General features: G+C 41.1%; 1 protein-coding gene across 2 annotated transcripts in view; it reads left to right on the forward strand.

Moving 5' to 3' along the window:
* The window catches only part of Ube3c (ubiquitin protein ligase E3C), a 110,003-nt gene that overhangs the window by 26,425 nt on the left and 58,713 nt on the right, over positions 1 to 24,865 (forward strand). For both annotated transcript variants that reach the window (XM_052719050.1, XM_052719051.1), the window contains exons 6-12: positions 2,570 to 2,727; positions 5,045 to 5,198; positions 5,518 to 5,738; positions 6,612 to 6,763; positions 9,100 to 9,287; positions 20,782 to 20,868; positions 24,659 to 24,816. In XM_052719050.1, coding sequence (XP_052575010.1) covers positions 2,570 to 2,727; positions 5,045 to 5,198; positions 5,518 to 5,738; positions 6,612 to 6,763; positions 9,100 to 9,287; positions 20,782 to 20,868; positions 24,659 to 24,816 — 1,118 coding nt within the window. The remainder of the gene's footprint in view (positions 1 to 2,569; positions 2,728 to 5,044; positions 5,199 to 5,517; positions 5,739 to 6,611; positions 6,764 to 9,099; positions 9,288 to 20,781; positions 20,869 to 24,658; positions 24,817 to 24,865) is intronic.

Below are 24,865 nucleotides of genomic sequence, written 5' to 3' on the forward strand. Positions count from 1 at the left end.
ATCGAAAGCAGTCTTCCCTGCTTTGGCCTCTCAAGAGCTGTAGTAAAATATAGATACCTTTATAGGAAGACATAGATGTTAGTAAGTACTGGGGGGATTAAAAAGGAAAAGAGAGGATATGAGGTACCTAGTGGGGAGGTCTTTGTGATGAGATCAGTTAGAGGTGGGGATGGTTTTGATGTGCTAGGTCAGAATCAGCCTGTAGGGGAGAGCCAGTGCATCTTGGCTTTGTATGAGCAAGTAGGGAGCCAAAGGAAAGTTTTGACCAGGGTCACACAGCCTGAATTTTCTCCTAAAATTTTCAACCTAAAAGAATAAAAAAATGATGCCCCAAGTGCTCATTGCCTACTGTCTTGAGTCAGCAGTTCCTTTTTGTTTGCCTGTTTGTTTGTTTTTTTGTGACTGACTATGTAGACCAGGCTGTCCTTGGGATTAACTAAGGTGTACACCACCACACCCAGCATGGAGTCTGTACTTAGTGAATGTTTTGCTGAACCATTGTAATTTCTTTCTCATAGTGGCACTTTACTTCCCAGATACTTCCACATCCAGTTCTAGAAAGAAGAGTCCTTCTACAAACCCCAATATCATGATCAGTCTGAGAATGATTTGAGATTGATGTTGCCTGAACACAGGGAGGCCAGGCACCTGGGTTGACAGGCCCATTTGTAACAGCTGCTTTCACTCAGCAATAGGCATTGGGTGAAATGCTCAGTCCATTCTCAGGTTCCTGAGTTATCATCACAGACGGAATCTGTGACTACATAATACCATTGATATCTGTATCCAGACCTGCACCCTCCAACATGTTCCTCCAGGTTATGCTTCAGAAATATGTTGGAAATGACTGGAGAGTAGTGATAGCTGAATCTGATGGGTATGGGCTACAGGATATAGCCAGAACAGGCAGTAGTGAAGCCTGGGGCTCTGATGAAGGTGAGTTCAAGATACATGTGAATTTTCAGTGGAGCTATTTGAAGTGAAGGGTTTTAGAGACTACGGGAACATCAAACTGGATAGGACTCAATGGATTGGATTGTGCGAAAGATAACAAAAGACTGGTCCTTTGGGGACTGCTGAAAAGAGCAGAAGGAGCCAGCTGATTGAAACTGAGGTGGAGAGGAGGGATAGGTCAAAATGAATACTTTCATCTGAGCCTCAATGAGGTTAAAGTCCAATTCTCAGATGAATGTGAGTCAGGTCTTCATGTTTTAATGTAAGGCTGGTTGATGCTATAGTCAACTCAAATATGCTTTCTCTTCCTGAATGAAACCTTTGCTTTGTGCAGCCTATTTAGTTCTTGGTGGGAGCCATGGCTCTGTTCTCAGGCATCAGCCAAGTAAAGAAGCAGCCTGTATGAGCTGGGCAAGATGCTCAGGAGCCTGTTTGGAGCTATTTCAGTTGTTCATTTTTCCTTCAGCAGTACCTTGGCCTGATGCAGCAGTGCAATGTGGAGTGGCAGAAGCAGCCACAGAGAGAAATGATGAGGAACAGATTGAGGGTAGTAGTTGGGAAAAAAAATCATACTTGGTCTTTTGAGGAGTTAGCCTTGATGGTACAGAAGGAAGAATTGCCGAATTAAGAAAAAGGAATATTACCATGCATGACATATGTCCTTGGAAAGGTGAAAAGGCAGTTTATCCATACTGTCAAGAGGCAAACAGTGAGAAATAGGCAACAGTTGTGAGCCCAACTTTGAAAACAAAACCTCTCTCTGAGTTGGATCAGCACACACTTGAAAGTACTATCAGTATTAGCTAGAGAAATAGAAATCCATGTTGTGATACATACTCATAGACTCAGAGTTGCTGAATTCTAATGCTTCCTACCAAGTGCTAGGATGTGGTGCAGTGGGGACTCCCTCTCACAGTGTCTGTAGGAACCTGGTGGCTTCACGTGCAATTTAGACCCATTTGAGATCCAGTAGTTCTGTACGTAGAAAATACCCAGTGGTAGAGGCCCTGGGTTCGGTCCTCAGCTCTGAAAAAAAAAAAAGAAAAGAAAATACCCAAAAGAGATGAGGCATAGTATACACTGGAGCTTATCCTTAAACACCAGTACCAGCCTCACTCTGAGACACAATTTCCCAACCCCAGATACAACATTTTCACGTGGGAGACAATAGTAGCAAGAGGGGAGGCTTCAGTCAAGGTAGTGCAGAACCAGAGAGAACATGCTGTAGTCAGTACTGTAGGGAACCTGCAGATCTGAACAGACCCGATGTCACTGGTTGCAGAGGTACTTTTTCTAGAAAGCCTTACCCAGATGAAAAAACACAACCTCTCTTGCAACAATCCATGAGTTATGATTTTCTGTCACTGTTTGCAATCTTTGGTCCTCTGCTGTCTCTCCCTCTGAGATTGTATATTTTTCATGTCTGCCTGATAAAAGGATACTGTTAACACATAATAAAAGACTCAGGAAGTCTGAACATTGTTGCTTGAGCCCTGCCTGTTTTCAGAGACCCTGGCAGTGATGCAGTGGCTCACATGCTCATCACAGGAACTGGAGAAGTCAGGGAAACTGGCAGCCCTGGCTTTTTAATAAGTGTGTGAATTTGTTTTTACAGGTTGCTGCAAAACTGTAGTGATGACAGTTTGAATGTTGCACTTCCAATGCGAATGCTTGAGGTGTTTTCATCTGAGAATACGTACTTGCCTGTTTTACAAGATTCCAGCTATGTGGTGTCAGTGATTGAACAAGTTTTGCACTACATGGTTCATAATGGTAAGTGGCTGGGGCAGACCTGTGGAGGTGGGCATTGTTGTAGAGGCATGCATTGGCTTGTGTGCTATTGACGGGGATGGTACTGCTCTGAACAACACACTGTGATCTTCAGAATAGAAGCTGTGTGTGCCTTCTGGGAGAGTGATAGCAGCCACTGAGTCAAGTGTTGTTACTAGCCTCTGGAAATGCAGAAGCCTTTTCACTGTCTGTACTTAATATTCTTTGTTTTATAAAAAACAAGTTCCACTGGTTAATCATAAAAGGAGCTGGTTTGAGGCCAGGCGTGGTGGTGCACTCCTTTAATCCCAGCACTTGGGAGGCAGAGGCAGCTGGATTTCTGTGAGTTTAAGGCCAGCCTGGTCTACAAAGAGTTCCAAGACAACCAGAGTTATTAGAGAAACCCTGTCTCGGAAAAAAAAAAAAATGAAAAACAGGAAAAGGAGTTGGTTGTTGGTTGTTCTTGAAAGTCATAAGTTAAAGAGCTTGCTTGTTTTATTGAAGTATTAATCTATATAGATTAACTCTAGCTGATAGAGGTTAAAGCCACAAAAATTAAGGTCTCATGCATTTTCACTGTTTGTAGAGCTTATTAAGTGTAAAAAACTTAAAACTTCATTTGTTAAAAATCTCAGAAAAGTACTGACTTAGTTAAAAACACAGTGAAATTTGCAGAGTTGGATCTTCTAAGAAATAGATTCATGATGGCAGTGAACTTGAGTGAACTGGTGTACTGTATATACCCAGTTCAGGCTAAGCATTTGATGAGAATTTTATTTTTCTCGTTTTCTAAAACTGTTAGGAAGATAATCATGAGCTGTGCCTTCTTTGAACTGTTTCTAAAAATAAAAAATGATTGAAAGTCTTCCATCAAAATTGCTGCTTCTGTTGTCTGCAGTGGCACAGCTGTTATTCACTTGTTTTAATGAATTATTTCGTGGCATTACTGTTGTATGTATAACCTGTCTTCAAGTCACTGAGTCCAGGTTGTAGTCTTTAAGTATGTTGTTTCCTCTAAAAGAAATTCGGAAGCCCCTACAGACAAGCAAGTCATGGTCAGGCTTGCAAAGTGAGGCAGGAGACATTCCCTCCATCAGAGCAAACTGCCACCAGCAGCCACTGGGTAGCATGAAGGTCTTGAGGATAACAACTACTGTTGACTGAAGCATATGAATGTGTCTGGACCCATGAATTCATTGTAACACTAAGGGAGCCCACAACATTAATTCCATACTGAGGTGTTTGGGAGAGGGATCAGAAGGTCACATTATGGACCTTACTGGGATTATGGGACTAGGAGTTAAACATGTTGATTAAATAAAATTAATAATACCAGACAGTTGGCAACTTGATTACTTAGTAGCTATTTGTGATATTAAGAAGTATTAATTCACTTTTAGCTATGATAATGGTCCTCTTAAAATATTTAATCTTGGGCTGGAGAGATGGCTCAGAGGTTCAGAGCACTGGCTGCTCTTCCAGAGGTCCTGAGTTCAATTCCCAGCAACCACATGGTGACTCACAACCATCTATAATGAGATCTGGTGCCCTCTTCTGGCATTCAGGCATACGTGCAGGCAGAACACTGTATATGTAATAAATAAATAAATCTTAAAAAAAAAATATTTAATCTTGCCAGTATGTGGTGGAGCACGCCTATAATCCCAGCACTCAGAGGCAGAAGCAGACGGAACTCTTGAGTTCAAGGCTAATCTGGTCTACAAATCGAGTTCCAGGCCAGTCAGAGCTGTTACACAAAGAAACCCTGTCTTGGAAAAAAAATTAATCTTTATCTTTTCATGCTATACTGAAGTAATTATGTCTTAGGTTTGCTTCTGAATGAGTGGGTAGCAGTGGGTCAAGACTGGCGTAGTAGGCATTGTTGATGCTAGCTAAGCACTGGATGTGTGAGTCTATGTGCTAGTCAGGTCTTAGCCAAATGAATGTAGCCGGATGTCATGGCTCACCTGCTACCATAGCTCTTGGGAGACTGCGGTAGAAGGATTGCTGTGAGTTTGGTGCCAGACTGAACTATAGAGTGAGACTCTCTTCTTCCCCTTTCCACCCATATAGCTTTATAAAGACGTTTAAAAATCGATGATGGCAGGGGAGATAGCTCAGTGACTAAGGGCACTTTCTGCCGAAACTTGATGATCTGAGTTCAATTCCTGGGTTCATCAAGGTAGAAGAAGAGAACAGATTCCTCCAAGTTGTCCTCTGAAAGTTCCCAAAATAAATGTATTTTAAAAAATTCTAAAGTATTTCTCCATTGTAGTAAAAAAGGGCACTAAATATAAATGTATTTTCCCCCTTTTTTTAGGGTACTATAGATCTCTCTACTTGTTGATTAATAGCAAGCTTCCATCAAGTATTGAATATTCCGATTTATCGCGAGTTCCTATAGCAAAAATTTTGCTGGAGAATGTCCTAAAACCATTGCACTTTACGTACAGCTCCTGTCCTGAAGGTGCAAGGTGGGTGAGTGGAGACTGGGCAGTCACATGTTTTCTGTATTAGTATGTCGTGGTTCACAGGGAAGTGTGCAGTGTACTTTTCTCTGTCTTGCCTGTGCCTAACATAAATCTGTAATTCTGATGATCTGGCTATTTATTTCCTGCTCTTTAGTATCCATCTTGAAAAAAATTATCTTAATAGAAAAGATAAAAATCAAATTCTAGTCTCTACTTTAGAATATAGATTATTTACTTAGGAGGACATTTGGGGAAGTGATTTTAATCTGTGATTTGATGGGTAGGATGTTTTGATTCTCTTTAAATTCCTTTTCCTTTCCAGACATCAAGTTTTCTCAGCCTTCACAGAGGAGTTTCTGGCAGCACCTTTTACTGATCAAATTTTTCATTTCGTCATTCCGGCGTTAGCAGATGCACAAACCGTGTTCCCTTATGAGCCCTTTCTGAATGCATTATTGTTACTAGAGAGTCGAAGTTCAAAACGGAGTAGCGGAGTGCCATGGCTCTTCTATTTTGTTTTAACTGTTGGCGAGAACTATTTGGGTATGAAATGCAAGATATATTTTTCCTAACTCCTGTATAGGTAGCTGGGCAGATGAGTCAGGAGAAGACTGCAGTGACATTTTAGCATGAATTTCACAAATCATTAGAAATCTGGAATCCAGCTGTTTTCCTAGTCTACATGCCACATCTTGGACCTTGATGCAAGATATGGGCTTCCCCAACCCTCAGCACTTTAGTTCTCATACTGGCTACTTGAAGAGAAGGTCAGACCCCACAAGTCAGGCTTAGTCCCATGAACCTGCCTGAACTTCAGACCCCGTTGCACAAAATGTGGTGCTACCTTTGCTTCTGACCAAGTAATAAAAATTGGGGTCACTGCAACCCCTTCCTTGAACCTCATAGTTTACTGGAGTTTGAGAATCATGTTGACTATTGGATTATAATGGTTACAACTGAGCAGCCAATAGACTGGTCAAGGTCTGTGGGAGGGTATGGGGCTTGAACATTTATCTGGTATGTTCAGGGGCTCAGAACCTTGTTCCAGTTTCAGTAGCCCTTCTCCTGATTGCTTCTCCTTAGAAGCTGGAATTGGGCTTAAAATTAAAACTCTAGCCTGCTTATCACTTTATCTATCTAGGTATTAGCATACCTTTAGGCTGTTTAAGCCTTCAGTAACCTCTAGCAAGAACTCAGTGGGTGTGGCCAGAAGGGGCTTACAGGAGTGACTGACCTTGCTGGTGCTCCGGTCTTAGGTTCCCTGAGACAAAAACCAAATACACTGCGTAATGTGTGGCAGTTTGAATTTAATTAAAACAGTAAGGCCCGTTCAGAAGTACCTCTCTGGAAGAAGAAAGTAATGCCCAAGTGTCTGAAGAAACTCTTAGTAACTCATGTGCTAATTGTCTCTCAAAGGAGCACTCTCTGAGGATGGCCTGCTGATTTATCTACGAGTGCTCCAAACCTTCCTCTCTCAGCTACCTGCTTCACCCACCGGTACAGGCCGTCCTGATTCCACCAGCGACTCTGAGGATGATAATGAGGAGACTGACCAGCCTACCAGCCCTGTAAGCCACTATACTAGAAGTATTCTTTTAGCTTCTCACCTTCAGTTCTACAGCTAGGGGAGCAGGCAGCTCTATTAAGATAAACTGGTCAGTCTTGTCTGTATGCCCTTATTTAAAGTAATCCCAACCCCAGAATCAACTTGATGTCTCAAGTTGCCAATAGAACTGAAAGAAGTAAATGCTGCGCTTATGGCTCAAGCAGCTTCCTCAGCATTGCGTGAGCACTATCAGCTTCCTCTGAGAGAGGCTGGGGAAGTAAGTTGTATACAGTCTGTTTCCTATCTATGCTACAATGTGGTATAGACTTTGTTAGAGAAAGCGCTTCCTTCCTGAGAGCAGGGCTGATTTAGGACAGAAGCATGTATTAGCCCCCTGCCTGACAATGTTTGGTTACTGCTTCCATCTATAGAAAATATTGCTCTACTTGCAGTCATCCCCTTCCCAATGTTCATAATTGTTTTAGGGGGATCTCTTACACAGTTTTGTGTTTTAATCCTCTTTTCTTTCTTCTACCCTGGAGATGATTCTTTGGGGTGAGAACTAATTATCCAGTTATAAATAAGCCAAGAACTACACATTTCTGGGCCAGATCTTTTGTTCTGACTCCCCCCACCCCACCCCCTACATGTGTATGGGTTGTTTTGCCTGCATGTCTATCTGTATTACCACATGCATGCAGCTCCTTCAGAGGTCAGAAGAGGGTGTACATCCCCTCGGGACTAGAGCTATTTGTGAGCCACCATGTGGGTGTTGGTGATTGAACCCAGGTCCTCTGAAAGAGCAACTTGGGCTCTTAACAACTGAGCCGTCTCTCCTCCAGTCCCCCTTTTCAGATTTTTTAAAGACAGGATCTTATGTGGCTCTAGCTGACCTAGAACACTATTTAGCCCAAGTTGACCTTGCACTTACAGTCATTCTCGTGCCTCTGCCTACTGAGTGCTAGGATGACAGGTGGGGACCACCACACATAACTCTTTTCGGGGGGGGCGGGGGGGGTAACAAGGTTTCACTGTATAAACCTGGTTGGCTCCAGACTCAGAGATCTCTGATTCTGCCTTCTGAGTGCTGGGAACTCTGTGAATTCAAGGCCAGCCTGGTTTATAGAGCGAGATTCAGGACAGGCACCAAAACTACACAGAGAAACTCTGTCTGCAAAAAAAACAAACAAACAAACAAAAAAAACAAAACCCAAAAAAATAGAACCAGTTCTAGGACAGCCAGAGTTACACAGAAAAACTCTGTCTCAAGAAAAAAAAAAAAGACATGATGGCAGTAGAACTGAGGATGTAGTTCAGTGGTAGACTACTCTCTTGTCTAGCATGCTCCAGGCCCTGGGTTTCATTCCTAGTGTCCCCTCTTTGGGGGGGGGGAACCCACCCTGGAGTAGGGATATATACGATATCTTTTTACTGAGGGGATAACTTAGGACAATTTGTCACTAATCGTGTTTATATTACTACCTTTTCTCTTCCTCTGATAATTAAGTAGAACTTAATTTGATTGTAGGAGACCTTTCTAAGGTCAAAGTTGATCTATAAGCCAGGTGTCATGGCTCACTACTAAAATAATGGGGAACTGAGGCAGGAGGATCTTAAACTTGAGCTCAAGACCACCTTGAGCTACCTACTGAGTTTGAGGGCAGCATGAACTATATAGGAAGACTATGTCACAAACCCTCCCCCACCAAAAACATTCACCCTCAACTCTTTTTGACTTTTAGATTGCAAAATTATATGTATCAAAAACAGCAGGATTAGCAAAATGTTCTCAAGGTTCAAGTTTAATGGCTGGAATTTTACACACACACACGCACACACACACACATATTTTCATGTACATACATCAGAAAAAAGCATATGTCTTCACTTAATACTCTAAATTAGTAAACCACATGGCATAGGTTTTATTCAGTAAATTAAACCTAGAGAAAACACCAAATTTATTATGTATTTTACATATCCTTTGAATTTTTTTGTTGTCTCATAATCTAAAGTAGAAGTGTCATGGGATAATAGTCTCATTAGGTTTGGTGTCTTAGTACAACTAAAAACAATGATACATGGAATGAATTTTTCTTAAGATATAAATGCTAAAATAAATGCTGTAGGTAAAACCTGAGCATTCATAGTTGCTGTGTTACTGTGGAGAACAAAGTGGAATGCCTGATGGTAACTGTGTTACTCTAGGAGTTAGATTACCTCAATGGGTATGTTAGAAACGCTATTGGGAGGTAATGAGACGTGGCTCGTTGTTAGGGAAGGCTTGTGTTTCCTCTTCAGAAAGATGTAAAGTGATTGTACTCCACTCACTCAAACTCATTTCTCTGTTGTATTTAGGAAGATGGCAGGGTCTCAGCCCCATACATAACCGAAGAATGTCTGAGAAAGCTGGATACGAAGCAGCAGACCAACACCCTGTTGAACCTGGTGTGGAGGGACTCAGCCAGTGAGGAGGTCTTCACGAGGATGGCTTCCATCTGTCACACACTGATGGTGCAGCACCGTATGATGGTGCCCAAAGTCAGGCAGGTCTCTTGGGGTCGGTGTGCACAGGTGGGAGAGTGTGCCATCTCCCTGTGAATCATGGAGTGTGAACTGTGACCTGTTTGTCTGTTTTCTGATAAAAGAGGATAAAGGATACTGGATTCACCAAACCATTCCAAAAAATGAGAGTCCGTTTTCCTTTTTGGAACCATTTATTATTATGTATCCTTCCTGGCCCTGAGTGTGGTATAATAACAAATTCATTCAGCTAGCTTTGCTTATGAGTGTCTTGCATATGAATGTTTAGGCCTCAACATCCATTTTTAAAATTTTGACTCATAGCTATTGCCAGTATGCTGAATTTCTTTTTAGGTTTTCTTCATGGTGCCTTTTGTTTTGTTTGTTTGTTTGTTTTTGGGTTTTGGGGGCGTTTTTTTTGAGACAGGGTTTCTCTGTGTAGCTCTTGGTGCCTGTACTGGATCTCACTCTGTAGACCAGGCTGGCCTTGAACTCACAGAGATTCTCCTGGCTCTGTCTCCCGAGTGCTGGGATTAAAGGCGTGTGCCACCGCTGCCCGGCTCATGGTGCCTTTTAGTTATGTTACCTGTAGTCAGTAAAAATGAATGAAGGAAGGAAGGAAGGAAGGAAGGAAGAAAGAGAGAAATGTAAGCCATGAAAGAAAGCCACCTTTTAACCGGGTGGTGGTGGTGCACACCTTTATTCCCAGCACTTGGGAGGCAGAGGCAGATGGATCTGTAATTGCAGTCAGCACAAAGGAATGAATGAATGAATGAATGAATGAGAGAGAGAGAGAGAGAGAGAGAGAGAGAGAGAGAGAGAGAACAAATAAACAAACAAACAAACAGATAGTTAGATAAATGAAAATGTAAGCTATGAAAAAACTTTCAATGGGGCGATGGTGGTGCACACCTTTAATCCCAGCACTTGGGAGGCAGATATCTTAAGTTTGAGGCCAGCCTGGCCAAGTTCCAGTACAGCCAAGGCTACAGAGAGGAATCCTGTCTCAAAAACAGGAGGGAAGGAATGAAGGAAGGGAGGAAACAAACTAACTACTGGGACAAAACAAAATGTGCAAGTTTTTAAATGCAACCTGTCACCTGGGCTCTCTGCTCTAGTGAGCCATTCATTCCCTGTAGTCAGTTGCAGTAGAGCAGGTGTGAGACCTGAAGGCTCTTCACCTTGATGGGGACACATGATCTATAATAGGATTCCCTTGCTTTGGATGATAAGTTTTGGACATAAGAGCATTGCTGCCTTGATTGTGCTGATTCCAAAGGTGTTTAAAGAATAAAGCAACTTTCTGTGTTGGCTTAATTTTATGAGTACAGCCCTATTCCCTCTCAGAGCAACTTATGCAGGACTTTTATTTATGTTCTAAATATAGTAGGTTTTAAAATTTAGGCTGTTTTTTTTTTTTTTTTTTTTTTTTTTTTTTTTGCAGCTCATGAAACACCAAATGGACTTAAGACTTTAACTGCTTTCAGTCTGTTTTTTTAGTATTTTCTATTTTCAGAGCTGAGATTGGTGGGTTTAGTTTCTCTTTAGCTTGACTGTCAGAATTATAAAGGGTGTGGTAGTCATTTTTATACGATAGAGATTTCTGAGAAAAGCATGGGTGTGCAGAAAAGAGACAGAGAACTCTGTATGCAAGAATACAGTTCTGCATAAAATTGGAGAAAAGGATGATAGTGTATTGTTCTGTGGTTGTATAAAGAAAAATTGGTTGCATCTACAAAAACTCAGAAAAGTATTAGCTAGCTGGATGTTCCAGAGATGGGGAGAACTCTTTTAACTGCTGTTTTATGTTGTTTGCCATCAAGTCACCTAATATCATCTGATTAAATTATAAAGGTGGCAGAAGTACCGTTGTGTCCAGAGATCTGAAGTTGGGAGGGAGTATCAGCAGAAACATGAGGTGCTCCAGCCTTCCATTTCTAGCAGCACTGAGTGGATCTGTGCACGTTTGCACATATGCTGCACTGTTGGCCTTTGACTACCACTGCCTACCCAGTCTGCATAGCTGCTTCTCTTGATATATCCAGATGGCCAACCAGGGCCCCCATTAGCTCACTCCCAGGTTTGCCTGCCTTACTCAACAAACTGTACCATTTTTGATGGGCCTAGTTAGTGTATATGTCTTGAGGAGATATATAGGAAGAATCTGTCTGCTTCTGAATCAGGCTAGTGCTCATAAACTAGAAAACTACTCTAACCAAGCTAACTTGATGAGTAAATGAGCTGATTAGGGAAGGCCTACACAGCTGTGGACAGCATTCAGGCAGCTATGTTCACTAGTTATAAGCCCAACCCATGCTCGTTTATAGAGCCTGGCCTTTAAGTAGCACCTACCAGAGGGCAGAAACAAACCAGATTTAGAAGAGCTACATGCTGTTATGAGGTTATCCTTATTCTTAGTAAGTTCATTAAAGGTCTCAGTGAGTGCTGTCTAGCATTGGGAGGTTTGTTGTTACTCTGCTGCAGTCTGGCTCATAGTCTCAGTGTGTGAAACAACTGAACAGTGGCCTCCTGCAAAGCAGCATTGCTTTTACTGGAACTCACAAGACTGTTCCCCCTACGTTGTCCTGACCTCTTTTATGGGCTCCCTTTCATAGAGAACTATATTTTCGTTCTTTTTGGTGGTGGCTGGTGGTAGTTTGTTTTTTTAAATGCTTGTGGGCTTCTCTTGCTTAGTTTCCCTCATGGGTTCTTTTTTTTTGTCTCTGTTTTTACTAAACTTCACTTCTTTTTCTTTCTTTTTTTTTTTTTTTGTTTGTTTGTTTGTTTGTTTTTTGGTTTTTTGAGACAAGGTTTCTCTGTGTAGCTTTGCGCCTTTCCTGGAACTCACTCTGTAGCCCAGGCTGGCCTCGAACTCACAGAGATCCGCCTGCCTCTGCCTCCCGAGTGCTGGGATTAAAGGCGTGCGCCACCACTGCCCACCTTCACTTCTTTTTCTATTTACCTTTATAGTTATTCTCTTTCATTTGGTAGTACTCTTGCCCCCTCCCCTTTTTTTGCGGGGGATGGTTTTCAAGACGGGGTTTCTCTGTGTAGCTTTGCGCCTTTCCTGGAACTCGCTCTGTAGCCCAGGCTGGCCTCGAACTCACAAAGATCTGCCTGCTTCTGCCTCCCGAGTGCTGGGATTAAAGGCATGCGCCACCTCTGCCCAGCAGTACTCTGGCTCTTAAATTTTGTTGTTCATTTAATAACTTCCTGGAGTTCCAGAATCTTGTTGAACTGCTAGAGCCCTGTCACGTGGGACTTAACCATAATGTCCACCAGGAATCCTCCATCTCTCAGAAACTTACTTCCTCCTTCATCCCAGTAAAAATGGGCTCATCTTTTACTTCTCCATGCCCCAACATTGAACTGCTATCCCCTACACAGTATAAGTATTATGAATATACTCAAACCCTCAGTCACATTAGCCAGTGTGGTTGAGGATCACTGCATAGACAGCAGATTAGAAAAGCCCTTCCTCATAGGAAGCCCAGTGGACACACTGTCCTAGTTTAAGCTGGATCTACCTTCCTCAATGAGCCCCATGCATGTTGAGTCAACATACTTTGTCAGAGCTTCATTCTTCGGGCCATGTTTTGACAGATAGATGGCTTATCAAAACCAGAAATAGTTTCATAATCTGAAGGCTCATCTGTGGATCCCCTTTGCTTTCAGAACAATTTCACATTCTTTGCATTGTTGCCTTACAGGGTCATCTCTTCAAGCATTATCAGTTACCATCCTAACTTTACTTTTGGCTACCGAATGCTTTTGCCTAAACACCCTTAATCACTTGCTTTCTTTTTTTGATCCTGGTACTCTGTGCACCTGATCTCTGAATGCCTCTTCCTTCTTCTTTTCTACCTTAAATGGGGCTAGCATGCTCTTCATGCTCTTGGAGACTTGGCTTTTTGCTCTCTTGACTGAGCTCAAAAGCTGGGAATAAAGTTTTAGATGTGTGTAGTAGTCAGTAAGGTTGCCTGTAGTTTTAACATTTAAAATGTCTATGAGGCAGCCAGGCGGTGGTGGCGCACACCTTTAATCCCAGCACTTGGGAGGCAGAGCCAGGCGGATCTCTGTGAGTTCGAGGCCAGCCTGGGCTACCAGGTGAGTTCCAGGAAAGGCGCAAAGTTACACAGAGAAACCCTGTCTCGAAAAACCAAAAAAATAAATAAATAAAAATGTCTATGAGGCATCCAAGTTAGTTCTGTCTCAACACAAACTTAATTTTTCTCTAAAAACTAATAGACTGAGCCAACTTAATTGTGGGAATTCACTCTACCAATGAACTTGGGGTATCTGGCCCAATAGAGGTGTGGTTTTTCTGGGTACATGACTGCTTAAAACTGAGGAGGGGGCATGTTCTCTCTCTCTCTCTTTCTCTCTTTCTCTCTCTCTCTCTCTCTCTCTCTCTCTCTCTCTCTCTCTCTCTCTCTCTCGACCTGGATGGCTGGTTCCAGTCACCCCCTGGGCAGAACAGAGGATGACAACGGTTGTTTATTTTGTTCTGTATCCATGAGTGTATTTCTCTCCATTTTATATCTTAATACCCTTTGACAGACTCTCGTGGATTCGCTTAGCACTTAATTGTATCTTTTGTTTATTAATCATTGTAACTCAGACAACTGTGTACCATGTGTCTTCTCAGCACTGTCAACATGCAATGGTAATGACTACTCTTTAGCTCTTGGGCTGCAGGTTCATGTCTTGTCCTTTCATAATTTAGGGTCGATGGTTATACTGGTGTACAGTTTGTGTTAGCTTGTGTATTAACTATTATATAATGTGTATGTGGTTTATAAGTATTTCTATAATGCTTTAACAGTAAGGAGACATTTTCTTTGCCTATGATTTTGTGTCTTCTAAATTATATTGTCAGACTATATCCATAGATTTAGTAAACTCTTTACTCTTTAAAATTTGAGTCCTACTTCATGAGTGAAGATCATATAAAACTAATAAACTTAAACATTTCAGCATTTCTGTTTTGGATTCTTATCAATTTTAAGTTAATTTCATGTAGTTTATTGTTAGACACAATAGAAATAGGACTGTTTTGTCAAGGTTAGCACCATAGTAATGTATTATAAGTTTTGAAAACTACTAAGTAGTCTTTAAATATTTGTGACATAAAATTATGTCTCAAGACATAATTTACTGCTGATGTGGTAGCATATGCATATAGTGCTAGCACTGGAGAGGTAGAGGGAGGAGGATCAAGAATTCAAGACCATCTTTGGCTATATGAGACCCTGCTTTTAATATAAAAAGAAGAGGGAAAGACATATGTAAATTTGGAAGAAATGTACACCAGAGTCATTTTAGAATCCCATCCCTTTTAAAGTTTTCATTTAGTAGTGTTAAAGAATAGTAAAGAGTGGCAGCATCAGACAGCATCCTGAGTGGTGAACACTACCTCTCAACTAAAACAGGTTTATGTGCTGGGTCTGAATGTGTGTTTTGATATGTTGTTTGAGACAGTGTCTTTTTATGCCCCTGCCCCCATTTATTTTATTTTAATTATGGGATGGGGGATACCCATGGAGGCCAGAAAAGAATCAGATCCCCTGGAGTTAGAAGTGGTTATAGGCCACCAGTGTAGCTGCTAGGATGTGAACTTAGGTTCTCTGCAAGTGCTTTTAACCTCTGAGCCATCTTTCTAGCCCTTAGGTTTTGCTCTCAACACAGGCTTGCAGATTCCCATGTAGCCCAGGTTGGCCTGGAACTCCCAATAATACTCTTTTCTCAGCTTCCCAAGTACTCCAATGTGAGATGCCACATTTAGTGTGTTTTTAGAGTCTACTCTCATAAAAAGCCAATTAGTTCCGAAGGCAAACTGTTCAAACTGGTTGTAGTTTTGGTACTGAGTTGTCAATTTAACCCAGCTATGTATTTAAAGATTTTCTTCACAGGGCAGTGGTGGTGCTCACCCTTAATCCCAGCACTCTGGAGGCAGAGGCAGATGGATCTCTGTGAGTTTAGTTCGAGGCCAGCCAGGACTGTTTCACAGAGAAACCCTGTCTCGAAAAAGAGATTTTCGTCTATACTTCTAGTTTATCTGTGAAGGTTTTTTAGTAACTTACTCAAGATGAACTATATTTTAAAATTTTTATTATCTCAGGACATTTGGGATTTATTTTTAATCTTGCATATCTCAGAAGTGAATTGTTACATATCTTATTTTAATACTTCTTTGCCAAGAAGTGATACCTTCAGCAGCAAAATGCAAAGTGTAGCATTTCTACCCACATGCTAGAAGGATTGCAGATGTCTAGCTATGTTTCTAAAACCTGAAAGGCTACCCACAGAGGGTCTCAAGAAGCCAGGATGTCTTGGGTATGAGCCATGTCTCCACTGTGTTCACCTCCGTGGCTTCATATGCCCTAGAAGCACTGGCCTGAGTTTATATAGTCATTCCTTCCCTAATTAACTTAGAGGGTTGTTACAGTGAATAAAGTATGAGTGTTTTTAATCTGTCTGAGTATAGGGAAGGACAAGTCACTTCTTTACCTCTTGGAAATAGAGCCCCAAACTAAATTACCTTTAGTAATTTAATTAAAAGGTCTAATAATTTGTTTTATTATTGCCCATTGAATAAATACAAGTATTTCAAAATTAGCCTTAAATATAACTTGAACTATGTAGCCATTAAAATGATGTTTCAGAGCTGGGTGTGGTGGTGTACACCTTTAAGGCAGATCTCTTTGAGTTTGAGTTTGATGCCAGCCTGATCTACAAACAGAGTTCCAGGACAGCCAGGGCTACACAGAGAAACCCTGTTTTGAAAAACAACAACAACAACAAAAGATGTTTCAGAAAGATGTTAATCTTAGTAGAATTGCCATAAGATGTTTTTTGAGAGAACATCTAGTATGAAGTATACACAAGGGTATGTATTAGAGAGGATTATTAGCTATGATTATTTCTGAATGAATGAAGTGAAATACTGCTTTATCCTTGTTCTGTTTTGACTTTGCAGTTTCAGATAAAAGCTCAAAAGAAACATGCATTTTGAAAACATAAAATTACTATACATTTTTTAAATTTAATTTCTTGATTGATGAGAAATAAAACAAGCAGATATGGACTATTAGGATGTTTTCATGTACAAAGTTTGTGGGTTTTTTTTTCTTTTGTTTACTTATTTATTTGTGGGAAGTGGCGTTTGTGTACCATGGAGTGCTTGTGGAAGTCAGAAGACAGAAAACCTTTGTCAGAGAATCAGATCTCTCCTTCCACCATGTGGGTCCTGGGGTTTAAACTCAGTTTGTCAGGCTTGGTTGGCAAGTTCTTTTATCTACTGAGCCATCTCATTACCCATTTAAGGAATAAACACTCTTGTGTACATATGCACAGATAAACATATTGAGTGTATGATAACTATTTTAAACATCTCAGAAAATTAGATAGCTCTAATTTTCAACAGAATGACCCTCCCTTTTTTGTGAAGCCTAGACTGGTATCAAACTTGATGACAAGCCTTCTGCCCCAGTGTTAGGATTATAGACGTGAGCCACCAAACCCAACCCTTTTTTAAAATTGTCTTTTTCTGCTTAGTATAGTCTTTCTGAAGTAGCTTTTCATGGATAATCATGCCGGGAGCCCGTGTGCTTAAAGGCTTAATTGGTCTCACGGGTTTTTTCAAATTTTTATTTTGTTTTGAGACAGGTTCTCACTATGTAGCCCTAGCTAGCCTAAAACTGTAGACCAGGCTGGCCTCAAACTTACAGAGACCCACTTGCTTCTGCCTCTCAAGTTCTGGGATTAAAAGAATGCACTGCCATGCCTGGCAACATACACATTTTTAGTATTTTTCCTTGCTTCCCTAGGATTCTTTAAAGGTTCCCAGTATAATTTTGAGTCTCATCCAGTTGTGTTTCAATGTGGAGTTTCAATGTTGATACCACTTCATCATGAACCTTTGACAGACATTTTTATGTTTATAATACTTTTGAGATGGGTAAGAGTTCCCTTTCTGATATAAGCAGATTGTGAAGGGCAGTTGTGCAAAATAATCTTTTTTTAAAGATTTATTTATTTATGTACTTTATATTTATATGGGTATTTTGTCTGCATATACATTTGCATACCAGAAGAGGACATCGAATCCCATGAGACTGCAGTTACAGATGATTGTGAGCCACCATGTAGGTGTTGGGAATTGAACCCAGGTCCTCTGGAAGAGCAGCCAGTGCTTTTAACCACTGAGTTGTCTCTCCAGCCTGCAAAATAATCTTAATAGAGCCTTGCCAGTTCAAGATTTTATGATTGCTCTGTGTGGGTGCACAGACTTGAGATCCTGATTCTTAGGCAGCTGAGGTGGGAGGTCATGAGTTCTGGGTTTTGTTTTTTTTTTTTTCAAATAATTTATTTGTATTTTGTGTACATTGATGTTTGCCTATGTATATGTCTGTGTGAGGTTGTCGAATCCCCTGGAAAAGAAATTACAGACAGTTGTGAGCTGCCGTGTGGGTGCTGGGAATTGAACCCAGGTCCTCTGGAAGAGCAGCCAGTGCTCTTAACCTCTGAGCCATTTCTCCAGCCCAGACAGATTTTTTGGTTTTTCGAGACAGGGTTTCTCTGTGTAGCTTTGCGCCTTTTCTGGAACTCCCTCTGTAGTCCAGGCTGGCCTCAAACTCACAGAGATCTGCCTGTCTCTGGTTCCCGAGTGCTGAGATTAAAGGCCTTCTCCACCACCGCCCGGCCAATCATGAGTTCTTAATCCCAGGCTAGGCTACATTGTCAAACCCTATATCAAAACAAACAAACAGAAAATGATTTCATGTTTCTGTGTAAATGTAACACTTTTCCCTGGTTTCACTTTTTTCTTTTTTCTTTTTTTTTTTTTTTTTTTTTTTTTTTTTTGAGGTGGGTTGGCCACAAACTTTCTCTGTAGACCAGGCTGGCCTCACACTGAGAGATCCACCTGCCTCTGTATCCCAGGTTGCTGGGATTAAAAAGTGTGTGACACACACACACACACACACACACCCAAAAAAGGAAAAGTGTGTGACACTACCCTACCTGGTTTCACTATTGGTTTTTCTTAATGAAATTTTTTTTTGATTGTATGTGCGTTGTGTGTACAGTAGAGTACATGTGCCACAGTAGAGTGTGGATGCCAGAGGACAGTTCTGTGGAGAAACTTTGTTTCTCCTTCTACCTTTATAATAAGTTACAGGCATTGGACTCAGGTTACCAGCCTTGTACAGCAAGCACATTTAACCACTGAGCCTTCTAACCAGCTCTGGTTTCAGGTGTTGTGTTTGAGCTAGGTTCTTAGTAGCCTAAACTGACCTAAAACTTACTATGTAGACCAGGTTAGCCTTGAACTCATGGAGAACTGCCTGCCTTTGCCTCCCAAATGGTGGGATTAAATGCTTGTGCTACCACACCTGACCCTAGTTTTATTATTTTTTTCTTTTCTTTGTTTTTGTTTTGTTTTATTTTTGTATTATTTGTTTTTACATCCTGACTGCTGTTTCCCCTCCTTCCTCTCCTCCAAGGCCTCCCTCCCCCCAATCCACTCCTCCTCCTCTGTTTCTCTTGAGAAAAGGGCAGGCCTCCCATGAACATCAACCAGCCACGGTATATCAAATTGCAATGAGACTAGGCACCTCCTCTCCTATTAGGGCTGGCCAAGGCAACCCAGTAGGAGGAAAGGGTCCTAAAAGCAGGCAACGGTGGCAGCCTCTGCTCCTGTTGTTAGGAGTCCCACAAGAAGATCAAGCTACACATCTGTAACATATATACAGAGGCCCTAGGTCAGTCCCATGCAGACTCTCTGGTTGTCAGTTCAGACTCTGAGCCCCCCTGTAAGCCCAGGTTAGTTGATTCTGCCCTCCCTTTTTCTTAATGATTGTTCTCTTAAATCTCATTTTTTTCTCTCTCTCTTTCTTTCTTTCGTTATTCCTTTCTTTCGATTTATTTATTTTATGTATGAGTGTCTTTATGAATGTATGTGTACCACATATGTGCCTTGTGCCTGAGGACAGAAGAAGGTATTGGATTCCCTGGAACTTGAGTTACAGGTGATTGTGAACTGCTATGTGGGTGCTAGGAATTGAACATCAGTCCTCTGCAAAAACAGCCAAATGTTCTTAATTGCTAAATAGCTCTCCAGCTCCTCTTAGGGCCATTCCTTATTTAAAAAAAATAAAATAAAATTTTAAAAATAGTATTCATAGTTCTGATTGTGTACTCAGAAAGTGCTAATACCGAGTAGTGTGTATAAAATACTGGATTAAATGCAGGAAATTAGCTGATCTACTTGGGATTTTTATGTTGAGATGCCTTGTATATCCAAGCCTTACTATTTATTTCCTCCTATGGGCTTTTAAATTAACACTCTTCTTGCAAAATGTAGTCAATTAAAACATCTTTCAATGTTGTAAGTTGTGGTACTCACTACCTAGTGTTTTTACTCACCCTCACTGCTGTTTCCATGGGAGAAACAAGAGGCATCTGAAAAGTGTGTCGGCCAATGGTTTGGTTCTGAGACATTCCAGGCAGAATTAACTCTGGGCTTGCTCTGCCACAAGCTGATGTGTATGCTAGTTATTTGGATTCTGTGCCCCTTGCTTTGTATGTTAGGCTCAGTGAATGACGGGAACAGAGGTATCATAAAAAAGATATGTGATTACTGGATATTTAAGATAGTCTTCCCTTGTGCTGACACTGCTTTTAGATTTTTATCTCATGATCATTCCTAATGTATCCCTATTCCATTGTGAAAATTGTTGTTTAGTTGCATTTACTTAACCAATTGGTGTTTTCCTACTTTGTTTTAAAGTGTGTCTAGCAAATCACATTCCTGTTTTTTCCATCATTAGTCTGTGTTTTTGTTGGTTTCATCTCACATACAGGGGGTTGATTTTTTTTTTCCAGGTTTAAATTCTTGGTTTTTTGTTTTTGTTTCTGAGACAAGGTCTCATATAGCCTAGGCTGGTCTTGAACGTATGTTATGTAGCCAAGACTGGCCTTAAACACTTGGCTGGCCTTAAACATTTGGTCTTCCTTTATCTGTTTCCTAACTGCTGGGATAAAAGTATATGCCACTGCATTAAGCAGACTTAATATTATTGTATTTTAGTAAGCCTTATTGTGGGGAAGGCAGCCTAAGCTTAAGTGAAAGCAGCCATGAATCCTTGGGGCTGATGGTTCTAGGACTCAGTCTCAGGGCAGTATCAGTAGATGAGAGCCAGACCTTCCTGCAGCTGGGGCACATGGTTTTTTTCAGTTTCTTTACCAAGGGTCCTGTGTCAGATGTGAGCTTAATATGAGTGTTCTAAATTGTATACTGTCTTTAGTTTTCAGAGCTTTATTAGGAGGGAAAGGGAGGGAGGGGAAAGAGGAGAGCCAGGCCTGGAGAGAGAGAAAGATGGTGGGGGGCGGGGAGCAGAGCAGAGAGAGAGCAGAGTGAGTCTGTGTACTGTCTTTACTGCATAGTTGTATAGCTTTGTTTTTTTAAGTTATGATTTGAGTGAATAATTTCTTACTTTTTCTGTTTCTCTGCAGGCTTCTCTACAGTTTAGCCTTTAATGCCAGATTTTTGAGGCACCTTTGGTTTCTCATCTCTTCAATGACAACACAGATGATTACAGGGTATGTGCTACACAGCTTTACAGATTGAGCCTAAGGGCATGGAAAGTGGCAGCTTAAAGAAAGTGTTGTAAGAGTATTTTAAATTACTGCGTACACTTGTTTTGTCATGTTAGAAAATTGTATTCTGAATGGCCTCAGTTACACACACACCACACACACACACACACACACACAGAGAGAGAGAGAGAGAGAGAGAGAGAGAGATTAGTGCCTAATTTTACAATTACCTTATTTCAATTACTTTATTTGTAAACTTTATTAGAATGTGGCTTTATCCGAAGGGAAATTTGTTTTTAAGATCTCAGACATTGGGGTTTTTCTCTGAAAATTTTACTTCATTTTATGTGTGGGGATGTTTTACCTGCATGTATATCTGTATAATACATGTGCGGTTGGTGCCTGTGGAGGTCAGAAGAGGGTGTTGAATCCCCTGAGACTGGACTAGTGGTTGTGAGCTGCCATATGGGTGCTGGAAATTGAACCCCAGTTCTCTGGAAGAGCAGCCAGTGCTCTTAACTGCTGAGCCATCTCTTCAATTCCTGCTCTGCTCCTATTTTTGGTTTTTTGTTTTGTTTTATTTTATTTTGTTTTAATAAAGCAAAAAACTAACCAAGTCTCACTGTGCAGCTAGCCTGGCTTGGAATTTACCAGTCCTGCCTCAGCTTCTGGAGTACATCCAGAAAACCTCTTCTTAGTGGTAGGGAAACTTCCTTTCATGTGTAGCATTACACTCTGAACTACTTGGATGTTTTTCATTGAATCTTAATGATTGTTACATGAATAGAGAGTTTTTCTCAGCCCACTGTGATTGGTGACTGTCATGAAGGCCGAGTGATTTATCTGGAATCAACAGATGAGAGACACCTAGATTAGATTCATACTTAGAAAATTGAATATAAAAGGTTTGGATGCATTTTAATACCCTGATGTGACCTTGACTTTCAAGAACAACAGTTTACTTAGGGCAAGAGGAGATTGGAGATCATTAGGACAGGAAATTACCATTGACCTGTAAGTACCCCAGCTTAGCAACATAGATAATGCTATGGTCTGCCTGATAAATTGCCTGTTTGTTTATGACATTTGTCTTTTGGTGAGGAAATGGAGTCATGATGTGTGAAAGAAAAATGATAATGTTAATTATATTAAATTACTAATACTATTTTACAAGGGATAAAGCTATAGTTTTTTTTTTAAAAGCAATTGTAAAGGTAGTTTAGATTTTGGAGTTTCTTGTTACTTGTTACTTTATTAAATTCCAGGAACATAAACAATGTATTAATATAGTCCTACTTAACATCTCATCATACTATTTTTGGAAATAAAATTAAAAATGAAACACCTAATTTTTCTGAAAATAACAGTGAATTTAGTTGGAGAATAGTCTCACAGCAAGACTAGGTCAGCAGGGAGACCTGGGTCAGACCTGGGAGCCTGTCTCATTGTCTCATCAGGTAACCAAGAGGTTCCAGGCCTAATTGAGATGCACCCCAGGCCAACAAGTCTAGGAGTAGGGGTGGGTAGATACTTTGCAAGGCTTATTTTGTTTTTTGTTTTTTCGAGACAGGGTTTCTCTGTGTAGCCTTGGCTGTCCTGGAACTCACTTTAGACCAGGCTGGCCTTGAACTAAGAGATCCACCTGCCTCTGCCTCCCAAGTGCTGGGATTAAAGGTGTGCACCACCACTTGTCTCAAGACTTGTTTTTATTCAAGTGTGTTCTTTCCAGTATTTCCCATCGAAATGAGACAGTTTAGTTTCTGACTTACTGAAGCTAAAGCAACTGACAGCCAGCAAATAGCAACTCTACCAATGGCTACTCTTCTTGTGGTCACTGCACTGTCCACAGAGGCCCCTGGGGCATCCTTAGACAGGAGCCCATTCAGCAGGAAAAGTTGAAAACTCTTCAATGGGGGGAGGGAGTAATCTCCACAGAGAGGTGCAAATCCTTATTCTGAGGGTGGATACAGATGGCAGGGATTCATCTGAAGTCTGTAATCCAACCAGCTTTTGATGTCCTACCCGTCACATTAAATTATAGACTTTTTATATTTGCTTCCATGTCTCTTGAGATTGACCTAATTTCAGAAGGATAATTGAGTCTGTGTTTATAACAGTAAGAATGGCCTGTTTTTCATTTGTCCCTGGCCCGAGAGTCCACTGGTGCACTGGTGACTCTTACTTCCAAGTTCCATTTTCCATCATTCAGGTGAGAGTGATTAACTTCTTTTGCTCACCTCATGGAATTAAGGAGAAAACAAATAAGTTAATGTTGGTTAGCAGCCTTAGTCATCTGCCTGAGTGATCCTGCAGTTGCTTATGGTAATGTAAGGACCAGGATTCACAATAGGAGTGATTCTTCAGTGCTGGCTCAGCACTGCTTAAATGTAGGAAACATTGGCTACTCAGCAACTGTTAACACTTGCTGGGCCTTGTTCCCTTAAAAAGTATATGCTCCTTAGTTTGATGTGATTTTTATGGCTCTGCATTGATGGGCTAGTGAGCTAAAGGGTACTGACCATTATTATCTTTACTAGTATCAACAAAATAAATGGCAGTGAATTAATTACTTTTGTGTGTGTCAGGAAAATTTTTGTGGGTGGCCTTGTGGCACAATAAGGACTCTCTCAGAAAGTGGAGGCAAAGACCTGTTCTCATGGGACTGGGCAGGAGAAGAAACCACTATTGTGCATGTTTAAGTCAGCCCCCAGCTTTCCTGACTTGTAGTGAAGTAGGACAGTATATCTGTCTGCATGGGTGCAATGCCCAAGGAGGCTGGAAGAGGGCATCGGATCCCCTGTGACTAGAGTTAACGAGATTGTTGTGATCTGCATAGAGTTCCTGTTCTCATTCTAGATCCCGTGAAGGCAGTACCATGCAGATTCAGAGTCCCATCTTCATCTGCCTCACCCCCCAAGATACATACCTCCAACCCCACCCCCTGTAAGAACTAGAAGGCTTCTACTCTTCCATCATGCATGTGTGGTGTCAGTTTCTTGGTCTTCACTCCTTCTCCTGTCTCTAAAATGTAACTTTTAGGAGCTGGGCATGGTGGGGCACACCTTTGATCCCAGCACTCAGAAGCCAGAGGCAGGTGGATATCAGTGAGTTTGAGGCCATCCTAGTCTACAAAGTGAGTTCCAGTACTATCAGGGGTGTCACACAGAGAAATCCTGTCTTGAAAAACAAGCAAAAAGAACTTTTGTGGAAAACATCCCCAGAGAGGCAAGAAGGTGTAATGTATACCCATGAGATGACTCAAAGGTCTTCATTATAGAAAGGACATGATGCTTCCTTGTTTTCGAAAGAACTAGCTCTGTTTTCCATATGACAGACTTCTATTAGAAAGAAAGGAATAGATCACAGCTTGTGATAGGTAGTAGAGACACAAAGTTTTCTACAGACCCATCCTGTGACAGGCAAGGAAGCCACTTATAAACATGGACAGGAGGAACACAGCACCAAGAGGAACAGAAGCTGTGGTTCCTGAAGGTTCTAATTCGGCTTCAATGTAGAACTGTTATAACCCTTCCTGAAAGCAGGGGACGAGGTAAAATGTTCTGTGCTGCCACAGACATTGGCCTTTGTTAAATGGAAGTTTGGGAAGAGAGGGTAGTTCTCCATGCAGGAACCAAATCTTCAACCCAAACTCTGCAGGACTTTGGCTTGGGACTTTAAGTAGTTTGATTGTTGATGTAAATTTATTTTCACTGAATATATTTATCTGCTATCTTAATTCCTAAGCTAAAACTTACCTTGAAGTACCATTTTGTTTCTGCTTCCCCTGCTTTAGGTCTATGGTGCCGTTGCTTCAGGTGATATCAAGGGGTTCACCCATGTCTTTTGAAGACTCTAGTCGGATCATCCCACTCTTCTATCTCTTCAGCTCCTTGTTCAGTCATTCACTGATTTCCATACATGACAATGAATTTTTTGGTGATCCCATAGAAGGTGAGAGATTTTTTTTGTTTGTTTTTTAAGATTTATTTATTATTTATTA

Source organism: Peromyscus californicus, unplaced genomic scaffold, assembly GCF_007827085.1.
Source record: "Peromyscus californicus insignis strain IS unplaced genomic scaffold, ASM782708v3 Scaffold_6__1_contigs__length_162567912, whole genome shotgun sequence".
Lineage (NCBI taxonomy): Eukaryota > Metazoa > Chordata > Mammalia > Rodentia > Cricetidae > Peromyscus > Peromyscus californicus.